Source organism: Nanorana parkeri, unplaced genomic scaffold (genome assembly GCF_000935625.1).
Source record: "Nanorana parkeri isolate BGI_ZX_2015 unplaced genomic scaffold, ASM93562v1 scaffold41, whole genome shotgun sequence".
Taxonomy (NCBI): Eukaryota; Metazoa; Chordata; class Amphibia; order Anura; family Dicroglossidae; genus Nanorana; species Nanorana parkeri.
Window position 1 is genome coordinate 1,810,612 of NW_017306309.1, and position 26,469 is coordinate 1,837,080.

General features: G+C 41.5%; 1 protein-coding gene across 1 annotated transcript in view; it reads left to right on the forward strand.

Annotated features, from left to right (window-relative positions):
* The window catches only part of BBS9 (Bardet-Biedl syndrome 9), a 248,417-nt gene that overhangs the window by 24,906 nt on the left and 197,042 nt on the right, over window positions 1–26,469 (forward strand). The window contains exon 6 of the mRNA XM_018571278.1: window positions 596–709. Within this exon, the coding sequence (XP_018426780.1) occupies window positions 596–709 (114 nt within the window). The remainder of the gene's footprint in view (window positions 1–595; window positions 710–26,469) is intronic.

A 26,469-nucleotide genomic window follows, 5' to 3' on the forward strand; every position in this document is an offset into this window, starting at 1 on the left:
TATTCTTTATTGTTGTATAATGTATTGCTGAGATTTGTAGTCCCTCTACATCTTGGAGTCACCGGCAGAAATACCAGGGTTGCAAGGGTTGCAGCTGCGACCAGGCCCTGGGACTAATCATTTGTCTGTATTGTTTTAGAAAAACTGTTGCATGACACTAAAAATTGTAATTGGTATTGGCAAGTACTTGAGGAAAAGAATAGGTACTTGTACTTGGTCTGGAGAAAATTGTATTGGTGCATCCCTAATATATATTACAGATGTTGACAATTCAGAAAAATAAGAATGAGCTATCATATAAATGGATACTTGTTTACTCATAGTTTCTCTCACTGTGAAACATGGCTAATAGCTGTATAAATAGGAAGCCAGGGAAGGAGGAGGATTTACTCATTTGATCTTTCAGATATGTGGGTTCATTTGCACTTGAGCTATTGAGGTCTGTAAACAATGGGATCTTTTTCAGCACAGTAGTTTACAGAGTCTTAAAACATGTGAAAACTGTTTTAATCCATGTAACGTAATTAGTGTTTTAGCAAATCATGGGCAATTTTTTTTTCCGACTAACAAAACTGCATTCTTTGTCTCTATAAAGGTACATTGGGAAATGTGGAGCATGGCAATCAGTATCAAATTAAATTGATGTATGAACATAATCTACAGCGAACTGCTTGCAACATGACTCATGGGTCATTTGGAGGAGTGAAAGGTATTTTTTTAACAAATTTGTAAAAACTTCTGAAACTATTTATACCTGCCTGTGTAGCACAATTGATTTAATGTAAAATATACAAAAACACCAACTGAAAAGAATGTGTGTGGGCATATATTTTTTATTGCCATGTCTCTAGGGTAACCATAACAATGACTATGTCAGTTTTAATTGGGATGTGGGTTCTGCTGTTTGTTTAGTTGATTTAGGCATTATGAGATAAATCTTAAATTAGACTTGTGTATAAAGATGGATGAGACAATTTGTCAGATACAGAATGGCACATAACGAGAAGATTTAGTGTAGATTAAAAGGCCTTTTCAGTAATTAGAAGACTGACCCACAGGCTGAAGTCAAAATGTGAGAACTGATTTAAAATAATATTCTAGCTATATTTTGAAGCTTTATGGGAATATTATTATTAATCTGATTTAATTTTTCACAGGTATAGCCTGTCAATCAGATATGCACCATTTATATTATTATATTAAACATATGTGTCATCATGTAGATCAATAATATTTAATAGGTAGCTTTTCTGATATCTCATTTTTACAGGAGAATCTGCAATTTGTTAGCTTTATATTTATTCCAGGCCATGCTTGCCATGGATGTGTTGTAAAGCATGTCATTCTGAGTTTTCTCAGAATTACATGCTGGGTTTTCATGGAAGAAGCTAAAATACAATAATGTCACCTGCTACTTAAAATGTTTGTCAATATTTTATGAAGTAACGTTATATTGCTTGTCAATATTTTATGAAATAAGTGCATGCTGTTTTGTGTGGGTTTCAGTATAATCAGTAGGACTTCACATTTGAGTATCTGGTGTTGCACTTTCCAGGATTTCAGGTCTTTAAGGACAACTATGAGGTGAGTGATTTTCACTCAAGCTCATAGTTGGAGCCGACGTGTGACAATTAAACTGTCACACGTCGGCTCGAAAGATCGGGAAGTGAGCAGACACATAACGTCACTCGCTCACTTCTCGATCATGTCCCTGCAGTGTCACTCACGGCTCCCTGCAGGGATCCCCCCCCCTCCATGCTCCGATCCTCCAGCGGTGACCGGCAGAACGGGGAACGGGGCGGGTACAGCTTGCTCTGCCTCTAGATAGGCAGAGCCAGCTGTCAATCACGCAGCTGGGTGGATCTTGACAGAAATCTCGGGATCCATCCCGGCTGCGGAGGTCTCAGTATACCACGAGCTGTAGCTCGCGATATACTGAGCTTTAGAAACTTGCATCCTCCAGTGACCCTTAGGAGAACTATGGGGATAAACACTTACCCCATAGTTCTCCTTTGACTCTATGTATTGCCCGATGCCATATACACAATTATGCAAATGTAGCAGTAAAGTGTACGTTACCCCAAAAAATTGAATTACATATATGTGTTGACTTTTACAGATACTTCTTAATAAATGTAACCTTTTAATTTTTTTTTGCATGTAGCTGCTAAATACTGACCACGCCAAGCATGGAAGCAGATCTGTGCTGGCATGGTCTGTTTGCGCTCCTAGTATTTCTGCTAGGAGTTGCAGGACACTCTAGTGTGCTCACCTCTTGACGCGCGCTTAGCTAGTGAATGGCTGCCAAACACTAGGCAAGGGGAGGTCAATCATCCCCTTATTCCTGCCTATAACCTTAGGGTACTTTTGCCTGTCTCTGACACATGAGACATTAGTACAAGGCAGCAAATGTCATTTGAAGTTTGCCCACAGTCCACGCTATGAAAAGGAAGCAAAAAAGGTACTCTTAACATTGTAAGATATATAGCGTGGTTAAGCATTGCTAAGATATAGATCACATGTGTTCGGTTTACAGTTACTTTAAGATTGGCTCACTTTTTTAAAATGTAAACCTGTGTTCCGGACAATAGGGTAAAGTTTAGACAGAAAACGTAGGTATTGTCTTCAATTTATCCTTTTATTTTTGTTTGTCTACTTCTGGATATATGTTTGAAAATCTATTAGCAGGTCTAGTAGAAAAGAAGAAATGGTATGAGGAAGGGTTAACATGAGAGCCCACAGAGAAAAGTCAAAAGGCTCTCTCTATTCTTGACTGAAACCTGCCTGGCTCAAGGGGAATGCAACGCATAAACAAATTGTATGCCTTCTTAAATAGTACATCCTAGTATTACTTCTTTAATGGTACCATTGTACACAAGCAGAGTATGTTGTAGGCACACTAGGCCCTTGGGTTCTACTGTAGTAGGGGTACCTGCTTCCAGAAGGGTTGGGAGGCGAAGCATAAGGGTTAATGTGTACATCAGTTGTTTGCTTGGGAGTAGAGCAAGCCATATCCCATTTTAGCTGAGGTAGATAATGACTGTCTGCAATCTCAAGCAGCAGGTTCAGCCAGAGAGAAGATCTTCTGTTAGAACAGGAGGCAGAGCAAGCATATAGGGGCTGGATGCAAGACAGACCATTTGGCCTCACAAAGCCCATGGGTGGATGAGTGTTCGTGGAGACTGCAGTCATTTTCCTTTTGTAAAGGTGACACCGCAGGGCCAATGATTCTGCACAGAACAAAGCTCCGAGACCTGCTCCACATATGTCATGCAAAACTTGCTCTTTAGCCAGGTACACCATTCTGGCAGTAATGGACAATTTTGACAGGCTTTTATTTGCTTCAGAATTGCTTTTCTCCCCATACAATTGTATGGTAATGTGAAAGCAGACAATGTAGGCCAAATACAGGTCAACTGGACCTGCAGTGAATTCTGGATGATTTTCAAAGTGTCTCAAGCTAATGTCCAAAAAAATGCTGCTATTGTCCATCGAAGCACCTTCAACATGGGCCCTTTTACTCTTTCCTGAATGCTGCTGTCATGCATGCAGTAGCAATCTAACACACAACAGAGGAATAAATGTTACGGGGTGCAGGTCCTTTCTACACAGTACTAAAGGTAGTTCCCTTGGTACCCAACATGTTTTGAACGTCTTTCTCTTTCAGTAGCAATTATCATTTAGAGTGGGAAAAACAATCGGCTCTAGATTTGTGAAAGGTCCTTTCTCTTCTGGAAATATATAGCTAATCTATTTGGCACTTTGCTTTTTCTTCAGTCAAATTAAATTTGGCACACACATTATAGCCTTCCTAAAACTGAAGATATTCACACGTCTCATTCCATTACATATCCTCAAATATAAGAGGGTGATGCCTCATTTCAGGACAATGGGTGGAGCCATGCAAATCATTGCTTTGCACCCCATTGGCCAGATGTACATTCAGAACCACAGGCATATAGAGCAAATACAGTATAACCTAATATTACAGAGTCATTTATATCAAACTGCATACTGATGTTTCACATTATGAAGGCCCAATAGCCTGTAACATTAGTATTCAGTTTGGAATAAATGGCTCTATAATATTAGGCTATATCTGCACTATACACCAGTGATTCTGAATGTGTATCTAATCAATGGGATGTAAAGCAATACCACCCATTGTCCTGATTTTGGGATATGTGATGGAATGAGACATGTGAATACCTTCTGTTTTAAGAAGTATTTACTGTACGCACTGATTCTGTTACAGGGCTTTTTAATTGCTTTAGTCCCTTTTCACCCTGCATGGTTATACTGACTCACATTTAAGATTTTCTGCACCACTAATGATTAAAGCAAGTAAACAGATGCACACACAATTTACAAACATTTGCAACACCCTCCACACATACAGGTGTAAGGGCACCTATATACATATATTATATGACTACTAAATATTTAACAGTGAATTATTAGTGGTATTATAACAAAGTGGAAGCAACTCAGCCATGAAGTGGTAGGCCATGTAAAATGACAGAGCCAGGTCAGCGCATGCTGAAGCGCACAGTGCGCAGAAGTCGCCAACTGCCTGCAGAGTCAATAGCTACAGACCTCCAAACTTCGTGTGGCCTTCAGTTTGGCGCAACAACAGTACGTAGAGAGCTTCATGGAATGGGTTTCCATGGTGGAGCAGCTGCATCCAAGCCTTACATCACCAAGTGCAATGCAAAGCGTCGGATGCAGTGGTTTAAAGCACACCACCACTGGACTCTAGAGATGTGGAGACGTGTTCTCTGGAGTGATGAATCACGCTTCTCTGTCTGGCAATCTGATGGACGTGTCTGGGTTTGGCGGTTGCCAGGTGAACGGTACTTGCCTGACTACATTGTGTAAAGTTTGGTGGAGGGGGGATTATGGTGTGGGGTTGTTTTTCAGGGTTTAGGCTTGGCCCCTTAGTTCCAGTGAAGGGAACTCCTTAAGGCCCCATTCACACTGAGCGATTTTATCGAGCGATTCTTGCAGCGATATCGCTCATATTTCCACGCGATATCGCTCTATGTACCTAATTCAGAAGGCATAGAGGGATGGATGGATGGATGGAGGGCCTGGGTTCTGGTCAGTCAGGTTGGGTCACTAAGATGTAAATCTGGCCATGTCGTTAAGTATGAGGACGGTACATTTTTTACATCTAGTGCATTATGAACTTTAAAATCCACGCTGTGTATAATAGTCTAATGCCACATTGATGGTTGTTGTCATGGCCTATTTAGGGTCACACCAGAACCCAAGGAGCAGACTACACTGAGCCTTTCAGGACATGTGATCCAGGTGTATTTGTCTGCTCTATGAATAATCCCCAGTGCAGTTGTTGAAGTGTGAAGAGAGGTCTCTATATTATGTTTCTTGCTAGCTGTCTTCAGAGTTAGAAGCTTATTCATACATCAGATATCTCCGGTACTTCAGGTACATATTTGTGAATTGGAGGTTAGCCACTATTGGCAAATACATGATCAATAAATTGAGTTTGTCGGGACACACTTTGTCATTCTATGGCAAAGTTCCTAATAGTCTATAACAAAATATAATAAAATAGTGCAAAAATATCTTGATTTTTGGCTAATGTTGTAATCTTCTCTCTAAGGAAACTGTTACTAAGGATAACAGTTACAATTTCCTTTTAATAGATCTAATAGTGCATACAGCTTGAGGTACGTTATTGTAAACTGGGACTTGTTCTTTGGTTTAATCACTTTAACACTTTATGAAGTGACCCATGTTAACAAAAGCTTTCTAAGCCTCTCCTAGCAACATTAATCTAAGTCACAGAACCTGACAATGCTGCATATAAATATCAAGTTCTTACTGGAAACTATAGAAACAATGCTTTACCAAAAATGAGTAGGTGGATGACTACTTTCAGAACTGAGACCTGAGTCCTTCTGTGGGTTTGGTTGTGATATAGTACGATTGTGGGCTAGTTTGGGACCCAGGGTTTGGTCTACGCAGAGAAAGTTTGCATTGTTCTCATGTTAAGTAAGTTACAACAGTCAACCAGTAGCCTCTACATTGGCAGCAGTCTCTGTTCTAATCCTGTAATTTAGTGAGAATCTTAGTCCTATTCTTGTAAATTACCAATGTAGGTGAGTGCCGTAGTATAGTTCTCCCGTGTCACTTCTAGAAGTCCCCATAGAGCTCATGGTACAGCGCTGGTATTAGGAGCCCCCTGGTGTTGCTTTCTGACCCTGTACCTACTTGTGGGAAGGGTAAAAATAAGAGGTGCGAAGTTGGTGTAGTTAGTTCTGAGATGCCTATGTGTGTGGCACTGTTGGCCCATGTAAAGCATATCCAGGAGGGACCATGTAGTAAGGAGCCATTCCATTGTGAGCTTCCTTTAGGGGGAAAACTAAGGCCATTCTACCACTTATCAGTAAATAAGCTAGGACAATGCTACTCACTGCAGGACACCACACTCTCTCTCTATGGCTTACTGTTCTTCTATTGTTTTTTATGTGGAGTAAACACCCTAATGGAGCCTGGTGTGGGCTCTATCTTATTCTGTACCAATGGGTCCCGGGGAAAAGAAGTGAAACCTAAGTCAGAAGGCATAGAGGGATAGATGGAGGGCCTGGGTCCTGGTCAGTCAGGTTGGGTCGCTCCCCAGGGTGTCCCAAAGAGGGTGATATCTTAGTGTTCCCCCCTGAGAGGCACAGGAACCCTGAAAGCCCCATGCTTATTGGCCACAGGTGCCACATGTACTGCCTGAGCCGGTAGAGGACAATTCAAACACATTAGTTTTGGTGTGAAGGAGTTAATGTGCATTACACATGGTCAGTCTCAGTCTGAGTCCTGTAACTTGGCAACAGTCTGTAGCAGACTCAACTTGGCGACCATTTGTAACAACTCCTGTAACTTTGCAGCACTCACTAGGGACCTAGTAAAACTTGGCATCTACATGTACCTTGGAAGTGGCCTTGAATGATTTCTTGTAGCATACCAGCAGCCTTGAAAAGTCTCTTGAACGTTGATGTAGACTCTTGTAACATGATGATGTAACATATAGACTCGTATAAGTTGGTAGTCCTCTTGTGATGTCACAGCCTCTCATAAAATGGTAGTGGTAAAAAGCAGGTTTTAGGTAAGATTGTATGGTCCCACTGCTTCAAAAATTTCCATCCGTCTCCTGTATCATGGATGTGGCCCTGAACAGTCTATTGTAGCATGGCAGCATCCATGAAAATCTCTTGTAATTTTCTAAATGTCTGCATGTAAAAGACGTTTTTTCAGCACTTCCTTTATCAATTGACAACACATATAACCAGTTTTATATCGGATAGGGTTCCACATCTTATCAGGTTACTGCATTCTATTTAATTGGAAGTTTGCCATGATCTTTAAAATTGAGTCACATTTGTATAGCAGCTGACACCACCAGTATAAATATTTTGATTTGTTTTTCCCCCTAATGGTGCCTTCTAATTGTGTGAGCTTGCACACACTTTGGCCCAGCGTGAGTTCCTATTTCTACATTGTACATTGATAACTATGAACAAATACTGTTCTTGTTTGAAATGGCCATATTTCTACAGAAGTAATCTTAAGCTGTTTTTCTTCATATAAATTCATTTATATAAATTAATTTATATTTTATATAAATGTCTAATGCTCATATGCTTGTCGCAACCTCCCAGCTCCGTCTGGTGATTGCCTGTTGCCACTTCACCTATTCCAGTCTTCTTGTCAGCTGTGGGCCTAGCCATACAACTTCAGAACCTCTCCATCAGCTGTGGACCAATGAGCCTGGCCACACACCTCTCAGCCTGGGGAGTGGTTAGGGGCACATTATTTAATCATCACAAGCCAAGGGCTCTGGGTATGTGATAGATCTGTCTTGTTCTGTCAACACAAGCCTGTTCCTGCCTCTTTATATCTTGACCTTGTATCGTAGTCCTGTTTTGTATATTGAATCCAGTTCCTATTTAGCATCCTCGTCCTGTCTTGTATGCTGTACCTGTCTTGATCATGAATCCTTTACCTCTATTTATCTTATAATCTCTTCCTGTTGTTTATCTTGATACCTGTTTCTGTCTTTCTGTATGTTGCTTTCTGTTTAGTTCTTGTATCTGGTCACCACTCAGTACTACTGCTCTGTACTTAGGGGCTGCCTGTGACATTCATAGTCAGAGTACACAGTCCAAGTCCTGGGGGCATCCGAGTACCGGTAGGCGCACTTGCCTTATGGGAAAGGGGTCTGCTGGAGGTGATGAAACTCTGCAGTATATACTCTGACTAGATCCTGACACATAAACTTTCAAATTATATTTGACCTATTGGCAGATAGGCACTCTGAATGTATTGATGTAGTAACTCACATGTTTTTTTTACCGTATGAAGCTGATTTACTAAAGCATTTGAGAAAGTGCATACTATAAATTGTGTGAATTTTCACTTCAATTATCCAATCGTGTGCAAATTGAAAAGGTAGACGGATTTTCTTTTCACTTGATGGGATAACTGTAGTGAATCTTCACACCTTTTATTTTGTGAACATTCTCAGATCTTTAAGTGAATCAGCCTGTATTTATTAGTGTAGTTTCTTTATACATTTCATTGTATATTACCTTGCATCCGAACAATGCAATTAAATATGTCTGAGGTTTCCACAGGAACAAGGCAATTCCATCTGGCAATTGGGAATTATGGTCTAGTGGCTCAAAATGACGTTGTTACATACCAGATATGATGATTAACATAAAAAAAACCCAGCACAAGTGTTTCTGGAAATTGTGATTCTTGTGAATTTGAAATATATGCTGTATATGAATAAATTAATTTATTTGTATCTGAATTTGTATACACACACCACACACAGGCAGGTCAATGTTACTGCTATGACCTGGGCCACAATCAAATCTCGATTAAAAGTTGAAGTCATGACTGAGAATTGCATCTTAATTAAGTGTTGCTATGGATTTGTGTAATGGCATGGTTCCAGTGTGTAAAAAAAAAAAAATAGATGCAAACCGAGCAACATAAATGTAATATATTGCAACTTACCATCCTTAGATGTGTTGGCTGCATTGGTTTTCTTTTTTAAGCTTTTTGCCTTTTTTCCAACTGGAGATCCTGCCAGCAACACACTTCCAGTCCTAAGGTGACTGTATCTGTGAAGAAGCAGCCTTGTCACCCTGGGACAAGGCTACAGAACACTGTCTCTCTCCTCTTTTCCAAAACATGAAGGGGAGGGGTTCTGAAGTTGTCACAGAGAACTTGGAACAATGTAACAGATAAGAGTGAAGTACTGGCAGAAAGCACAGGGAGTTATCAACTAACAAGATATCTGGCAGAGTCAATAGATATATTGTTGCACTTTTCAAACAAATATAACCAAACACTTTCATTTAGGGATACACTGATATATTGGCCGCTGAAACATGTCGGCCTAAAATGGCACTTTTGACATAATGCCGAAAGTGCCGTTTTCTGGCCGACACAGCGGTGCATCCGTTCTTTCTCTCCTCCCCGCTGGGCGCGGCTCTATGTCCCAGTGGGGAGAAGACAAACTGTCACTGGCGGCCAAGTGCTGCGGGAGGAGAGCCTTGTGAGCTGCCGGCGTCTCTCCTCCCACACCGCTCAGCCTCCTGTCAGATCAGAGGAGAGCAGTGTGGGCATGGACAGTCTGCGCTGTCACAGCAGGCTAAGCTACCCTCCCACAGCGCTCACTCAGCCTCCTGTGACAGCGTGTCTGGAAGGAGAGCCAATGCAAACACTCAGTGATTGCTGAGTGTACATATTTGAGGACATAGTATGGTTACTATAGCCTCAATTATGAATGAATGGGAAATGATCTACATCACCCCCGTTCATTCATGATTGTGGTTATAGTAAACATACTATATCCTCATGTTATGAACGAACAGGAACACGGAGTATAGAGGATCCCTTTTCATTTATAACCGGAGCTGCAGAATTTTTGTTTATTTTTTTCTATTTTAAAAGGGAAATATCAGGGGTCTGTTTAGACCCCTAATATTTCCCCAAAGCCCCTAAAAGTAAAGTAAAAAATAAAAATATTTAATAAAAATGAATAAATAAAAATAAATATAAAAAAATAAAGTTTATAAAAATAAAATATTTTAAAAAGTTAAAATAAAAAACATTTTTGGTTTCGGTTTCGGCCTGACATATTTTTTAAATTTGTTTTTTTTTTCGGTTTTGACATTTTTCATTTCGGTGCACCTCTACTTTCATTGGTATACTTTACCAGACCAAAGGGGACCATAAGAGGTAAATTCATTGTCAGAGTTTACATAGCCTTTGCATTGTGTGAAATAGTTTCTGTGGTTCTTTGCTGGCTGTGTAAAAAAGGCAAGATTTTCATATGGGTGTAATGGTGAAACTCTTGCCGTGAGGAAGCACTCTGGGCTTAGTGGTTATATGTATTGCATATATAATGTGGTTGTTATAGGCAGTAAACAAGTATCTTTCCAAATAAATTACTGCATGCCAAAAATAATGTGATCTTTTTTTTTATTGCTTATGTGAAAGCATTCAGATAAAGGCATATTATAAAACACAAAACAGATTCCCATTGATTTTGATGCAGTAGTTTAGATGAGAATCCAGAGGCTGCATTTTACCTGCTTTGCTTTTCTTGGACACGGCATGCCATATTGAGTTGAATTGCAGACAAAGCAGGCCAGTCTTTAAGCACATGCATTTGAGCAGTGCTGTGTTCGAATGGAAAAGCTGCCTTTAACAAGAACACCTGTCTATGTGAGCCCTAATACCTCCAGGTCCGAGTTAGTCTTCCATATATGCAATTAATTTAGCACGTGGCATGGATAAATTTAATGTTGGAAACCAGTGGTCAAGTCAGGTGTCATTTGCACAGACCAGTGGAAAGTTCAGAAGTCTAGGTTAGTAACATACATTCAGAGAAGATCTAGTCTAAGATTAAATCTTTCTGCCTTTGAAAGATTTAAAATAGAACTATGGCTTCCCATTAAAAAAATATGTGCTGCGGCATAAGTATAAATGCATCTGCACTTACAGTTATTTTTTCTCTAAGTCCCCATGCAAGGTCCCAAAAATACCCTTTAAAGGAGAACTATGAGGTGAGTGGTTTTCACTCAACCTCATAGTTCAAGCCGACGTGTGACAATGAAACTGTCACACGTTGGCTCAATAGATCGGGAAGTGAGCGAACACATACCGTCGCTCGCTCACTTCTTGATCATGTCCCTGCAGAGAGCCAGGACTGCCACTCACGGCTCCCCGCAGGGATTCCCCCCTCATTGCTCCGATCCTCCAGCGCTGACTGGCAGAACGGACGAGCTATGCCTCTAGATACTGTCACTAGATACACGTGATTGACGCAGCTGGGTGACAGTAATGTTGGGATCAGTCCGGGCTGCATTGGTCTCAGTATACCGCGAGCTGTAGCTCGCGATATACTGAGCTTTGGGTCACGGGAGGATGCTAGTTTATGTCCTACCATGACCCTTAGGAGAACTATGGGGAAAAGCACTGACCCCATAGTTCTCCTTTTAAAGGAGAACTACGGGGTTAAGGCTTTTCCCCATAGTTCTCCTTAGGGTAACGGGAGGACACAAACTAGCATCCTCCCGTCACCCTAAGCTCAGTATACCGCGAACTGCAGCTCGCGGAATACTGAGACGCCACAGTATACCACGAGCTACTGCTCGCAGTATACTCAGACGCCGCAGCTGAAGTGGATCCCGACAATTATGTCTGGATCCGCCCAGCTGCGTGAGTGACAGCTGGCTCTGCCTTTCTAGAGGCAGAGTCAGCTGTACCCGCCCCCTCCCCCGTCCGATCCGCCAGTCAGCGCTGGCGGATCGGAGTGGGAGGGGGGAATCCAGCCCCTCCCCTGTCACGGCAGAGAGCTGTGACAGGATCGAGAGGTGAGCGAACGCCTGTATGTGTTCGCTCACTTCCCGATCTACTGAGCTGACCTGTGACAGTCTCATTGTCACAGGTCGGCTAGAACTATGAGGTGAGTGAAAAGCACTCACCTCATAGTTCTCCTTTAAGAACTATGGCCCATAGTTCTCCTTTAATGTAAAGGTGGCTGCTATAGGTGAAACTGTGAATAATTATTTCTACTTTCCTAAAACAACCACTGAACCTTACAGGGAGAACTTGTGTTGCTGCAACAACACTGGCTTCCCAGGATATTGTTTCTTACAGCTTTTAAATATCAAGCCATGAAATATGTATGTGCGGGTAGTTCTTGGGACTCGCGAGTAGAAATATTCAGCCTTGACTAATTAATACCAAATCCTACAGATCCTGTCTCATTAGATGTGTGACTGATTCAGTAAAACAAATGATTTAAAGTGTAGTTTCAGCTGTTATCATCTGCTCTCTACAGAGCAAGGACTCTGGGCCAAAATAACGAAGAGGATAAAGAAAAAAATCATCTTATTAAAAATGGAGGAATTCTGAGATGAGAAAAACAGAGTGACAGGATGTAAATCCACTCAAACTGAAACAACCACATGAAAATTCATCATAAATTGGAATTGTTTGAATACAAGTGATAATCCCTGCTGGGTTTTATTGCAAAGATATTGGCACCAAGTTGTATCCTGGGATATATAAATTTGTCAGCAGAAAATCCTGTATCATTTGCAAGGACCGTTGCATAAATATGTCTGTTTGAAGAAGTGGAGTATTTTATTTTCATGGAGAACCTTGTCCAAATACTTAACCCTATCATGTTCTAGTACGATCTTTTTAATCAGAACTAGCTGATCAGTGTGTAACGTTCTAGACTAGAATCATGTTCTTTTTAAGCAACGGTGTGAAAAGTAAAGCAGCATATTAATATTGGCCATTCTGATGTATCAATAGTAATAATATCTCATTGGTTAGTCTACGGCCGCAAGCTTCCATTCAATGACATTAGTTTTAGAGACCAAATCAAAAAGAGTGATTTCACCAGGTCTTTATGCTTTCTTTTTTAACAAAAGAGACCTAGAAAAATATCAATTCAGTTATAGTTTGATTTTCATAGTAGTGGCTCTTAAGGTACTTAATAATATCTGACGAATGTTTTTTAAAATTTCATTTGGTTTTAACATTAATTTCTGGAAATCTATGAAATTTCCTGAACGCAAACCACATTCACTGATAGAATTTTGTTTGTTCAAGAAAACCTTTTCATCCTGCTTTTTCATTTTTTTTTTTTAATCACTGTGGTTGAATACACTTGAAATGCATCACACAGTGCAAGTCATGCAATATTACAGAGCAATTGGCTACCTGTTTAATTTTACCTGTGGCATTAATCTTTTATATTTTGGAACATTTCTTTTAAAACCACTAGGTGGCTCTGCAGCTTTAATTTGGAAAGTACTGTAAATAAGCATCAACAGTATTTGAGTTAAATTTAGTTTTCTACTTCTAAATCTGTGACTTCATTAATACTGTGTATGGGAAAAAAAGGTATATATAATATATATTACAGGATTTCTTTAGCACCAACAGTTTGCACGGCGCTTTGCAAAATTAAGGGAGAGAGTACAGTTCAATACAATTTCAGTACAGGAGGGTTAGGAGGGTCCTGTTTGTGAGAGCTTACAATCCTAGTATGTAATTATTGATTTCTATAAAACTTAAAGAATATATAATTCTAAGTACGTCACTTCATCTAGTCTAAACTGTGTATGAAACGAAAGAAAAAACATATATATCTATACACACACATATATATAAGGGTCCAGTGGTGGGTACCACACTCAGACACAATTAAAAATCTCTAGGGTGCACTTAAGACAGTTAGATACAAACTGACAAATGTATTGGTCGACATTTTAAGAAAGGGAAGCAGTGCCTTGTCGAAACATCGACCTATACATTTGTTTGTGGAGTGCTCCATTACAAGGCCTGTGAGTGTCTCCATTGGACTGTTTTTATATTTATATTTTTTTTATTTATATCTTATATATTATAAAATATTAAAGAATATACAGCATCTGTAATGTAATTATAATACTTAAAGAATCTAAGCCAGGACTCAAAACTAAATACAAAGAGATAGTATTTGTTTTTATCGAACGGATACCTTATTCAGATTCTTAGAGGTAGTCTACTGATAACTCAACTGTGTTCAGTTGCTAGTAACGTTGTATTAAGGAATTTGGAGGGGCACCCCATATTAAGACAGCACATGTAAGTTGTGAGCATTATACAAATCAAACCTATCTAGTAGCCACACAGTGAAAATGATCAGACACCTGGCTTATTTTGCAACACAGCAACAGTACTAATGTAATCTTGTGAGTTCCTAATAGACGTTGTTTGATAAATTAGACGTGTTCCTCCTTCAGCTTCTTAGATAAACCTAGATGGTTATAATGTGTATGCAGCATCCTGTAATAGAGTCAGATTGGGTAGTACAGGAAATATAAGGTTAATCCCAACTTTACAAGAGCAAATTTAAAACAAATATGCTTTGATTCTATAGCTGACACAATCCTTCTGAGCATGTAGATGTTTAAAATGTTTTTTCCTGATTTTTCTTAGCCCCCAGAGCACAGAAATTGGTTTTCTTGCTTGAATGACAGACTTGGTCTTCCATATAAATGAATGAAGCTGTTATTCGGGCACAGAGCAGATAAGTGCAGGCTTGGATATTCACCACTATCCAGTGGCGTAACAATCACCATAGAGACCCGCACGGTCACTGTGAGGCCCGGGGCAGAGGGGGTCCCGGTTTAGGAGGCCGGGGCCCGGCAGTAGTTGTGGGAGAAGGAGGCCGGGGCCCGGCGATGGTGGTGGAGGTCAGGGCCCTGTGGCGGCAGTGGCAGCACTGGAGCTGGTGGAGGAGGAGGCGGCCGGGGCCTTGTGGCGCTGGTGGAGGAGGAGGCCAGGAGGCGGCGGTGGAGGAGGCCGAGGAGACTGGGGCCCAGCCATGGGCAGCTTGGGGCTAACAGGTAAGAGGAGCACAGTGTGCAGGGAAAGAGATCCCAGAGCAGCCCACCTGAAACCCTAAAGCGCCCACCATAGAGAGTCTATGGTGGGCTCTGAAGGGTTTCTTTCAGGTTGGCTGTGCGGGGTCTCAGGTGGGCGCGAAGTGATCTATGGTGGGCTCTGCAGGGTCACTCACAGGTGGGCTGTGTAGGGTCTCTGGTATGTGTGGGGTCTCAGGTGGGTGCTGTGGGGGTTTCAGGTGCATGTTGTGGGGTCTCGGGTGGGCTCTGCGGGGTGTCAGGTGGGCTCTGCGGGGTCACTCTCGGGTCAGTTTTCAGGTGAGCTCTGCAGGGTCTCTGGTTAGCTGTGCGGGGTCTATGGTGGGCTCTGCAGCAGTGAGCGGCAGAGTGATCTGTTCTTCGGTTGTGATGTCAGAGCCAGCAGGAGCAGTTATGAAGAGAAGGAGAAGGCACAGGAACGTGTTCTGGAGGTAGGTACTTTTTTTTAAATGGTGGGGGACATTGGGGAGGGGGTTAACTGTTAACTGTTGTGCCAATGATTTATTTTATAGCCGTACTTTTAGAAACTGCTTTATGTTGATGATTGCGCCTTCATGCGGCCAGGATTCACCTGAAGATGGTGGTGATAAAATGGTAAAGTTGCGGAGAAGGTGAACCCTCTGTGTTGAGCTATTTTCCAGAGAAAGTTACACTGGAAACAGATGTATGCTCTGTAAAATCCTTGTCAGATGACTATAGCAGAATCTACACTTTTAGTGAATGCTTCCTGAATCTCCCCCGACTATTCAGACATGTTTTCAGATGCCCCTAAATACTCAATGAGTGTACGAATGAATGTTTACTGCACTCTCTTCTAGGAAGAGGTAAATATTAAGAATTGTAGATAGTAGGAAGGATTGTAGATCATAGGAAGTCTTTTATCTCATGTTTTTGATTCATGGGGGGTGATTTACTAACCTAAACACACGCACGCACCAGGTGCGTGTGATTTTCACACAGCAAAACGTATTTATCAACCAAAAAGTCTCTAAAACCATATTTCCACTAATGCCATATATGGAAAAATCATGCACATGATGCATATATAATGCTGCTTCACAGTTTAGACAAAAATGGTTAGCTCATGCATTTACATTCCTGCATTCATCAACGCAAGCAACACAACATAGAGCTAATTTACACAACATCACCTTGCAATTCATGCAGGGCTTTGCACAACACACCTGCTGGGTGTGTACACACTACAAAGGTGTTTAGATTCCACCCATAGATCATGCTCTGAGGGAACACACTACAGAGGTGTATACATGTTTGTGATGTGTTTATAAGGTTAGTAAATCAACCCCATGGAGTGCTAGAGAGATAACCTTTTTAAAACTCAACATCGGGTTGTCAGGACAGGAGCATTGCTGAGACACGAGCCATTGTCAGTAACAGATGGCAGGGTACCAAATCAGGAGAAAGAAGCAGAGTCGACTGAGGTTGGTAACAGCTGGGCAGCAGGATACCAAATGAGGACTCAGAAGCAAAGTCGACGGCATGAGCTGAGGTCAAAATGGGCAGGCAGAGATTCAAAGGCAGGTCAGAAGGCAGGCTGGGTCATACTCGGGTAAGCAGAATAAGCTGGTCAGGTCACAGGTAATCAGAAACTAGCTGAAGACGACTAAGCAATCTGTCCACGGCACACATCTGTTTATATAGACCATTTGGCGCTAAGCGTGCATGCTAATGTGCATGTGCCTGCACCCTAATGTGTGCAGGCCTGAACACTAATGTCTGTCTGCAAGTTAATGCATGTCTGCCTGTGATCCTGTGCACAGGGCCACGGGCCATAATACATGCTCGTGCTCAAACCTGCACTGGTGTTCTGGAATGTAGTGAATGTTCTCTATAATCTAGTGGAATGCAGACAGGTGAGATGCTGCTTGAACACATGCACCCAATGTTTGTAATTACTCAAAGTACAACTATAGCCTCCCATCAACAACATATGTGCATTTGAACTTACTATTTTCTCAAAACCCCCCCTGCAAAGTCCCACAAATACATGTTGGTCCTGCCAGTGAATTCAACCTAACTCAGCTTCCTGTGATGGTGTGGCAACAATGCTGCACTGATCTTGAATTCATAGTAGAGTTGCTACTTTCATGTAGGTTTCAAAAAATGTTGCTTTGCCACTATTGAGTCAGAAGCCTGTAGCTTGTCACCCAGCACCTTGTCCAGCCCACTACTTTCTGGATTGACATCACTACCTTTGTTGCTGAAACCCTCCCAGTGTGAGTCTGAGAGGGGAAGCATGTCAGACACAGATGAAAAAGGATCGGGCTCAGTCAGGAAAGGTAACTTTAAGGCCTGGTTTACACCTGGGCGTTTTACAGCGCGTTCCTACGCTCTGTAAAACGCTCAACATGTGAAAACCAATGATTGCCTATGGGCATGGTTCCCACCTGGGCGTTTTACAGCACGTGGGAACGCGCTGCAAAACGCCCTATGCCCAAAGAAGTACAGGATTTGCCATTGGGATACAGCCAGGTAGCCATCGGAAACGCGCGTTTGTTGCGTATTTTTTTTACCGCAAATCGCGGTAAAAACGTGCAGCACGAAACGCGCGACAAACGCGCATATTCTATACGCCTATGTGTAAACCCAGCCTAAGAGGCTGCTGCATCACATAGTACCTTGATTTTGGTACTAGTTCATATAGGAGCATTTAGTAAATGATTTCTCCCAAGAATCACACAACTTTCACCCATGATTCACACATTTTTCCAATTGAATCCAATTAGAAAAACGTCACAATTTGAGTAAAAGTTGTGTGAACCTTGAGTGAAAACATTTATAAAGATGTTTCTAATCAAGCACTAGGGAGCGCCAAAACAACAATTATTGTTTCCACAATTATCAACAGGCTAACGGGATGTTTTGGGGGGCTGGACACTCCCCCTTCATTGGGGGTGGGGGGGAGGGAATACAGAAAATAAAGGTAATAATAAAGTGTATAAAAAGTAGGCAAAATCCCTTATCGCAATAGATCATTTACAAAGTTGTCATTACAAGAGAGAAATTTCTTTGTAATGATACAAGAAAAAAAAGGTAAAAAAACTGTTTAATATGAAGAAATAACATACATGAACAATGTTATTGTGACCATGCCGGAAATAATTGGTCATATAAAAAAAAAAAAAGACTCTTATTGATAAAAAGGTACGTGATGATAATAATACGTAATCTTCCTCTTGAGCATTAATAAATAGACCTCTTTAGTGTTGTGTGGGCTTGATAAGTGCTTTTGACTCCAGAGGGTGGCACATAATTGTCTAATATTCTCACATGATTTTTGACTCGCTTAAAAAGAATATAATTTCTGCTTTGTTTACTGGCATTATATTTGGTACTTTTGTGCCTAAAATTTATTTTCATAAACATTTTTTGAATCATTCATGCATATTTGCATTAAAACATACTGCATTTCTACCTTAGGCCAAAAAGTAGCATTGTTTTAAGTCCAAAGAGTAAATAAAATGATGTAAATTAAACTTCTCTGGCCCTGTTGTTTGGGATTACTTTCCAGTAACCCCTAGGTTAACTGAGGTTTCCATAAGAATAGTAACCTGCCTGTCTTCTGCAGTGCCATGAACTGAGGCAGCATGTCCATGTGAAGTTCAGTACTTCAATAGGTAAGGATCAGTCAACTTGGAGAGAGATTTTTCAGCAAGTTGGGAAAGTCGGATGAATATTGTTCCAGAGGCCTTTTTTTTTTTGGAAGAGATTTAATGAACCACCACCACTAAAAGGCCTAAACAGTTCTGTCCATGGGCCAGTGTTCTGCCTCAGTAAAGGACCTGTGATCTTTTTATACATTCTCTAAAAGGATAGCTATCTTCTTCCATGGTGTGTGTTTTTAGTAGTGCTTTTACAGCATATTTGTATATTTTGCTTCTTTATCAACTTCCACTTGCTTTTGCTGAAGAAGATAAATACTGAAGAATATTGATGGCCACTATTCCTGACGTGAGGGGACGTTTGCCTATCCACTCATGATCTACTTTTGAGCTTTTGCACTACAGCCTGTGATGTAATTGATGCTGGCTTTTTTATTGAGCATGGATTTTTAATGTGTGTGGATTGTTGGGCTATTGTTAAATGCTTTAACAGCAGACTAGATGTGTTTTTATAGTATTACAGTGAAATTAACATGAGGCTAGTGATCATCCCATATCCTTTACTGATGTTCTTTTCTCCAAGCTTTTTTTTTTTTTAAACAATATATCTTTATTGAATTTTGTAGTAGTTCGAACAACATCTCCAAGCTTTTTTAAACAGTCCGAATACAGTGCAAAAGTGCTTTTTAGATGCATTACAGCAGAAGAGATTTTTTGTCATAGTTGTCTTTTAAAGGCTTGCCATGTAGAAACAAACATCTAACCAGGAGGTTAGAAGAAAGTTATTTGGGTACATGCAAAAAGCAATGTACAGTTAGCATTCTTTATACTCTGTTATTTAAAACATTTGCAAACTGGTAAATTGTCATAATCATTGAGAACAACACAACCATGACTAAAACAACTACAAAAAGAAGTACAAGTATGTGTGATGGTAATTATTATTAATGTGTTGCCGAGAGACATTCCGTTACAAGAATAAATAGAAAGAGAAGTTCAGTGGCTACCTGATTGAAATAGACCTTTGAAATGAAGGAATTTGAGGCCTGATATGTCACAATTAGGTGTTTCCATTGACACACGTGTAACTTGAGATCTTTGCCTCTTGATCTCATTGTTGCCCAGATTGTCTGCCAGTCCCTAGTGCGGCAAGAAGCTGTCTTTTTACATCATATAATAGTCCGTTGTACTTAGATGGAATAGGAACCTTAGCCCAGGAGGTCAAAATAGGAAGTAAAAACAAGAGGAAGTAGAAAACCAAGACGGTACAAAGGACAGGAAAGGGACCAGCTAGCTTTCTGGATTCCTTTTACTTTCATTACACTCTTTGCCATGAGGGAAAATGTTGGGAGCATTGCAACAAAGAGTGTGTTATACGGAGGACTTTTTTCCCCCTTTATATTGAAACATAACATGTGTGTAAACCATATAGCCTTGTAACAGGAAACCTTATAATAAGACAGGACTGTACTTAACTTTTCCACAATTCTGGAAGAAACAGTTTTATTAGGTGCTAGGAAGAAAAAAATTATCAGCTGAGTTGTGTCCTTGAAGGTTAAATAGTTCTTACTGCCATGTTTCAAAGTCAGCCCTCTTACTGAGCTTGGCTACAATTTATCAGAGAATTTTAACAAAGCATGATGTTTAACTGTTGCATTTCAGTGGGCCGTAAAATGTGGTTTTGGGTACATAGCATTTTCCTTTCCATTAAAAATTACAAATGTATCAAGTCACCTGATTATTAGAAAAAAAAAATAAACAGGATACATTTGGCAAGTAAATGCTTTTGTGTTTAATTGTATTTATTATTAACCCCCTTTTATCAGTTTATAGACTTTGGAAAGTACCTTTGAACACAGTGATTGTCATGAAATCACCAGATCAGTCAATGCAAAGGAATAGAAGAAATTACACTAAAACAAAAGTATACCTAGAATGAATGGTTTGAACTAATCCATCATTCAAACAAGGTGAAAACGTACCTCCAGACAGATATAAAAGACACAAATTAATATTGCTCTGAATGAATTGATACTGTGCATCTCTCTTGGAGAGGGAGAAGGAACACAAGCCAGCTGTCCGGAAGTGCAAGGAGCATGCTGATAAGAGTTGAGAGTAAAGTGACAAAGAGAAAAGCTGAATAGTGTGCTAGTTCTTCATTGTCCAGGCTGGGGGTGTTGAGAAACTGCAGCAAAAAACAAAACAAAATGCACGTCCCGTTATCTGCCGGAGAGGGGTGTGCTCTCATGCACAGAAATTAAAATCCTTTGGCAGGAAAAGAGCTCTCCTCCTATATTTTTTTTTACCTGTGTATTTCTGAACATTGCTCAGTGACCTGGAGGTGTCACTTTTCATTGTCAAATGACATGTTGCTGCAATCTTGTTCCTTCTCTTTGCACGTAGACTAAGTGATCAAGAAAGTTAATGGCATCAGGTAGCACATTTTGAAAGGCAGAAAAAGGTGGTAAAATATTTTTTTACCAAAATACAACTGCATGATCATGTGGACCATGAAGGCAACATTAGTGATAACCCCAATGTAGTTTGCCTGAAACTCAGCTTTAAGCAACCCACTACCCAGCTCCCAATAAACCTAAACAGAAACATAAAAAAAATGTAATTACCTTTTTTACCACTCTAATGATTCTGAGACCTATGATATGGCATGGTCCAAAGAGCTGAACCATTGGAGGCAGTGGTGCTCCTAAATACACTCATCCCCATACTTAGATCGGGAAATGCGCGATCACATACCGCTGAAAAATGCCCTACCCCCAAAGAAGTACAGGAACTTCTTTGGGGCGTATTTGCCGCGCGTATCCATTAGGATACAGCCGGATAGCCCTTGGAAACGCGCATTTGTTGTGCGTTTTTACCGCAAATCGCGGTAAAAACCCGCGGCAAACGCACATATTCCATACGCCCAGGTGTGAACCCAGCCTAAATGACTTCCTGTGACCCTAAGGCTGGGTTCACACCTGGGCGTTACGGAATGTGCGCGTTTGCCGCTCTTTTCGTGCCACGCGTTTTTACCACGATTTGCGTTAAAAGAATCACGCGCGTTTCCGAGGGCTATCCGGCTGTATCCTAATGGATACGCGTGGAAAATACGCCCCAAAGATGCTCCTGTACTTCTTTGGGCGTAGGGCGTTTTTCAGCGCGTTCCTACGCGCTGTAAAACGCCCAGGTGGGAACCATGCCCGTATGCAATTATTGGTTTTCACATGTTGAGCGTTTTACAGTGCGTAGTTGTGAACCAGGCCTAAAGAGAACTATGGCCAAGAAAGGTTTGGCCATAGAAGTCAATAAGTCAGAAAGTTGTCAAGGATTGCTTGATTGGAAATTTCAAACACAAAAGCTGTAGCAAATCCAATCGACAAAGAGGCAGTCATATCTGAAGTAGATAGGACCTTCGCTCTGTTAGCAGCATGCTAGAACCTGTCTCCCTCCCTTCCTTTCCTTAATTGCTTTACAAATAGCCAATAGACAAAGTGATCAATAAGGTGGCCAGACTAGAGGGAATTTACTACCTTAATGTGAAATAATTATTAACCATATAGACTAGGGGAGTCAAATCCAAACTCACTAAGGGCTATGACGAGGGTTGTGAGTCAAACTCCTTTAACAAAACAGTGCTTTCCTAAACGGAACAACTCATGGATTTCAGCAAAACCGTTTGATAAGCATAGCAGTAAACAAGCTCTTACAAAAAAAAAAATTGAACAAATTGACCCTGCTGATTGCCGCGGTACAAAGCACAAGCCCACTAATCATAATATGATAGTCCTGGTGTCTTGTATGTGAGGTCACTAAAAAGGTTAGCAGTCCCTGTCCATTATATGACACTCCTGTGTGTGAGGGCCTGTTAAATGGACAGGGACTGCTGACACTTGTAATGCCCTCACACACAGTCAGTCCCAGATACACTAAGCAGGACTAGTAGCTGCTGAAACCAGAGGCAGAGGTGCAGAGGAATGTGCTGGCAGTGAGAAACCTGTGGCCCAGGAGGGGGGTGCGGCCAAAGACAAACGTGCAGGCGAGGAGAAACCTGCGGCCCAGGAGGGAGGTGCCAATGAGAAACATGGAGGTGCGGGGTCCTCAAAGGGCAGCCAGCTAAATTGCAGTCCCAAGCATCAGCTAGTTTAAAAAAAAAAATTAACCTTGCTTGCCGGTACAGAGCTCGGGACTGGCGGGCCCAAGAAAATGAGGCGGGCCTTTTCCTTGTATTTGACATATGCGATATAAACTATACATATAGACAATATTGTGGCTCGACTAGAGGTTTTACAACATTGCAGTTATATATTTACAATGAACTATAAATGTGAATCCAAATTTACCTAACTTAACGTGAAATTCTTTTTTAGAATAGAAGAGAACACAACAAGTGTGAAGCTTTTATTATCAGTTATTGTTGACTGTTGCACTGCTATTTTCCTGCAGCATCGTATCTTGAGCTGTGGCAGTGCTGCCAAGCATCATTGGTTGTCAAATGTACTTAGCAGAACGAGAGAATAATGTGCTGAGTAAGACAAGTCCAACAGCCAGGATGACTTTTACGATTGTGTTGGAAATATCACAAAAATGAGCACGTTGCAGGTTTATGTGGGCCGTATACCAAAATAAGTTTGACTTGCAAGATGAAATTTAACAAGGGTAATGGATCATCACAATTTTTGAAAATAGAGGGACCACTACAGAAAATATAATAAACGCTTCTTATTTAGTCATCCTTTTTACATCCCACAAATAATTATTATTTCAACAAAAAACTTCCAAAGCAGTACTCCTCATCACCACTGACCACTCACTGCAACATTGCACTCTGTGTTTTCCTGTGGTCGTGGCTTCTGCTCCGCAAGATATGTTCATGTTTATAGGGGTAATTTGTTAAAGGGCATGTATGTATACCTTATGAGTGAATTCTAAGGTGTGGATGCTAGTTACATTTTAATTATTTTATGAACTTGGGATGCACCGATACCATTTTTTACAGACCGAGTAACAATACTTTTCCTCAAGTACTCGACGATACCATTTTTTTGTGTGTCATGTGACAGTTTTTCTAAAACAATACAGACTAATGATTTCTGGGCGGTGGTGGAGCGCCAGGGCCTGGTCGCAGCTGCAACCGCTGCGACCCTGGTAGTTCTGCCACTGACTCCAAGCTGTTAAGGGACTACAAATCTCAGCAATACATTATATAGCAATGCAGAATACCACCAACTATAGAGGACTATACAGTATATCTCAGCAATACATTATACAGCAATGCAAAATAATATTATCGGCTATAAATGACTACAAATCCCAGCAATGCATTATACAGCAATGCAGAATGACTACAGAGGGCTAAAAATTCCATCAATCTATTATACAGCAATGCAGAATAATAATAAGCTACATAATCTGTGCTGTTGTACGGTGCCGGCCTGATTTCTTCAGGAACTAGGGCTGTGGAGGGTCTCAGCAGCAGGGCTGCGGAGGGTCTCATCAGGGGTCTGGAGGATCTCAGCAGGTCTATGGAGAGTCTCAGCTGGGCTGTGGAGGGTCTCAGCATCATACTAAATATACAACGTAAATCTATAATATCGCGCACAAAGCTTTAAAATCCTTCCCAGTGTGGTGGTATACTAGAAATAAAAAAAATACACCTTGTGTTTTGTAATGAGATATCACATTATTTCTTCCAGGATGCAACATCCGTAAATGTGAGTGTAAGCAACCGGGTGTGCAAGTGATAAAACAAAAAAGGGCGGTTCCACAAAGGGGCCTATGACAAAACCCTTGTCCAGTTCAGTCTGTAGCAAAGAATCAACCTTGACCAGATCAGCCTAAGCACAGCGCAAGTTGTCACATTCGTATGAGGATTGAGGCAATGTGACTAACCCTGTGTGAAACCCTGACACGAATCCCTCCGTCAGGAAAGCTAATAACAAGGGATCTGGATAATCTCGCAGATAATCAGTCAACACCCACACCTCCACCCGGCTTAGTCACGGCTGCAGCGCATTCTTTAATGTGCAACTAAACTTGGCGTGAGCTCTAAAACATGAGGAACGGATATGCAACGAATGACACTGCGGGTAATTGCATGACTTGTGGTTGAAATTGTTGCAAATCTGTGCCTTCCCCAAGTATAGAATGGGTCGGCCCAACTTGTCGAACTGAGTGGAGGCTGAACTAGATGGGGTGGGCAACAAACCGTGGGTTTGTGCGGAGTGCCTGTATCAGCTGATGCTGGTGCCGGTGTGGGGCACCAGTCGGCCGTATGAGCTGATGACTGGCAGATGGTACACACGGGGGACTTGAGACCTGCGAAGTGCCTGCAGAATAACTCCGTGTTAATTTTTCCCCAATCAACCACTTACTGAAACTGGGATAACGCAGCGGCAGCTTTTGCTGAAAAAGCCCTGTGGTAATCGTAGAAGGCATAACCTCCATATTTATAGCCCAGATCCACCACTATATGCAAATATGCGTCCAACTCCTCCCTCCTGCGGGGTTTAGCTGAACACACCACATCCCTGAATACCCCAAATGCTAATACAAACTCGGGTATGGTTAGCTTGCGATTAAGTCTGGGGTCAGTGAAGCCAAATTGATGTCTTTCCTTAAATTGCTAGGAACAAAGTGCGCAGGGGTAACATTAGGAGGGGAGGCCGCTATACCTGAAGCACGGGGTACCAGGGTGCCGTCATTCCCCGCTAACACCGCAGAGGTACAAGGCACCACTTGAGGTATGGCCACTGGCACTGCGGTAGCCAGAGACTCGGTCCTGAAGGTCGTGTAGCGAGGTGGTGATCGTGTTGAGGGTGGAATGGATCTGCGTCAATGAAGTGACCACAGTCTGCAGCGAGACCTGATCAGTGCTGCCACTAGCAGCAGACGGGGGGAACGGTAACCTAAAAAGTTCCGCCTTTCTCGTCGTGGCTGAGAAGGGGATGCCCCTCTTCTGAAGTGCCAAAACAATCTTGGGAATGGTCCACGCTCTAATGGATGGGGCGCTCCCGTGCTCGGAGTCCCTGGCCGGAGTTGCCGGTAGAGAAACGAAGTCCTCACTGTCTGACACGTGCTACATGACTGAAACGACGTGCTATAAGACAGGGTGCTGGATGATGTTCAGGGATCCAGCTGTGGAAGAGGAACAGACAGTGTTCAGGAGTCAGGAGGACGCCACCCAGAAGTCAGAGTGGAGCCAGTTGGCTGTGTATGTGATGGAGGCACCTGGAAGACAGCCAAGGAGGCTTGGAGAGCCAGTGACACACAAGGGATGTCTAAGAGTCACATGAGAGGTGTAGAAGCTATTGAGAGATGCTAACTAACCAGTATTGAGCATGGCTGTGGACTGTGACTCTGTTAAGAAAAACCATAATGTCCAAGGACACATGGAGTATGTGTGACAACCAGGAGTCGGTGAGGTTATATAATATGTTATGTTTGCTGAAATACAAGCGGACCTTGTGTTTTTACTGAAGAAAGGCGTGTTTCTGTTATGAAACAAATACTGTATAAGACTGTTCTGTTTTATGTTAAAGCGGCTTCAAGACTTTAAGCGCTCACCATTTGTGCTAACTTCCCCAAACATCACGATATATACTGTGTTGTTTTTTTTCTTTTCTTTTTTTGTTGCATCAAACACAGTATGTAGCGCTGTGCATCAAAGAGAATTAGACAGAATTCTTCAATATTCCACAAGGCACAGGAGTCTGGGTCCCAACAATGGTCACAGTTCCTGAATCCATGGCTGTTATAACTCTGCAACATCTGTTTAGTTAAACTATGTGAATTTGATTTTCCTATCACGCTGAAAAAAACTGATATCGACCAAAAGTAAGTTAAGGCCACAGACCAACAGTAGCTTG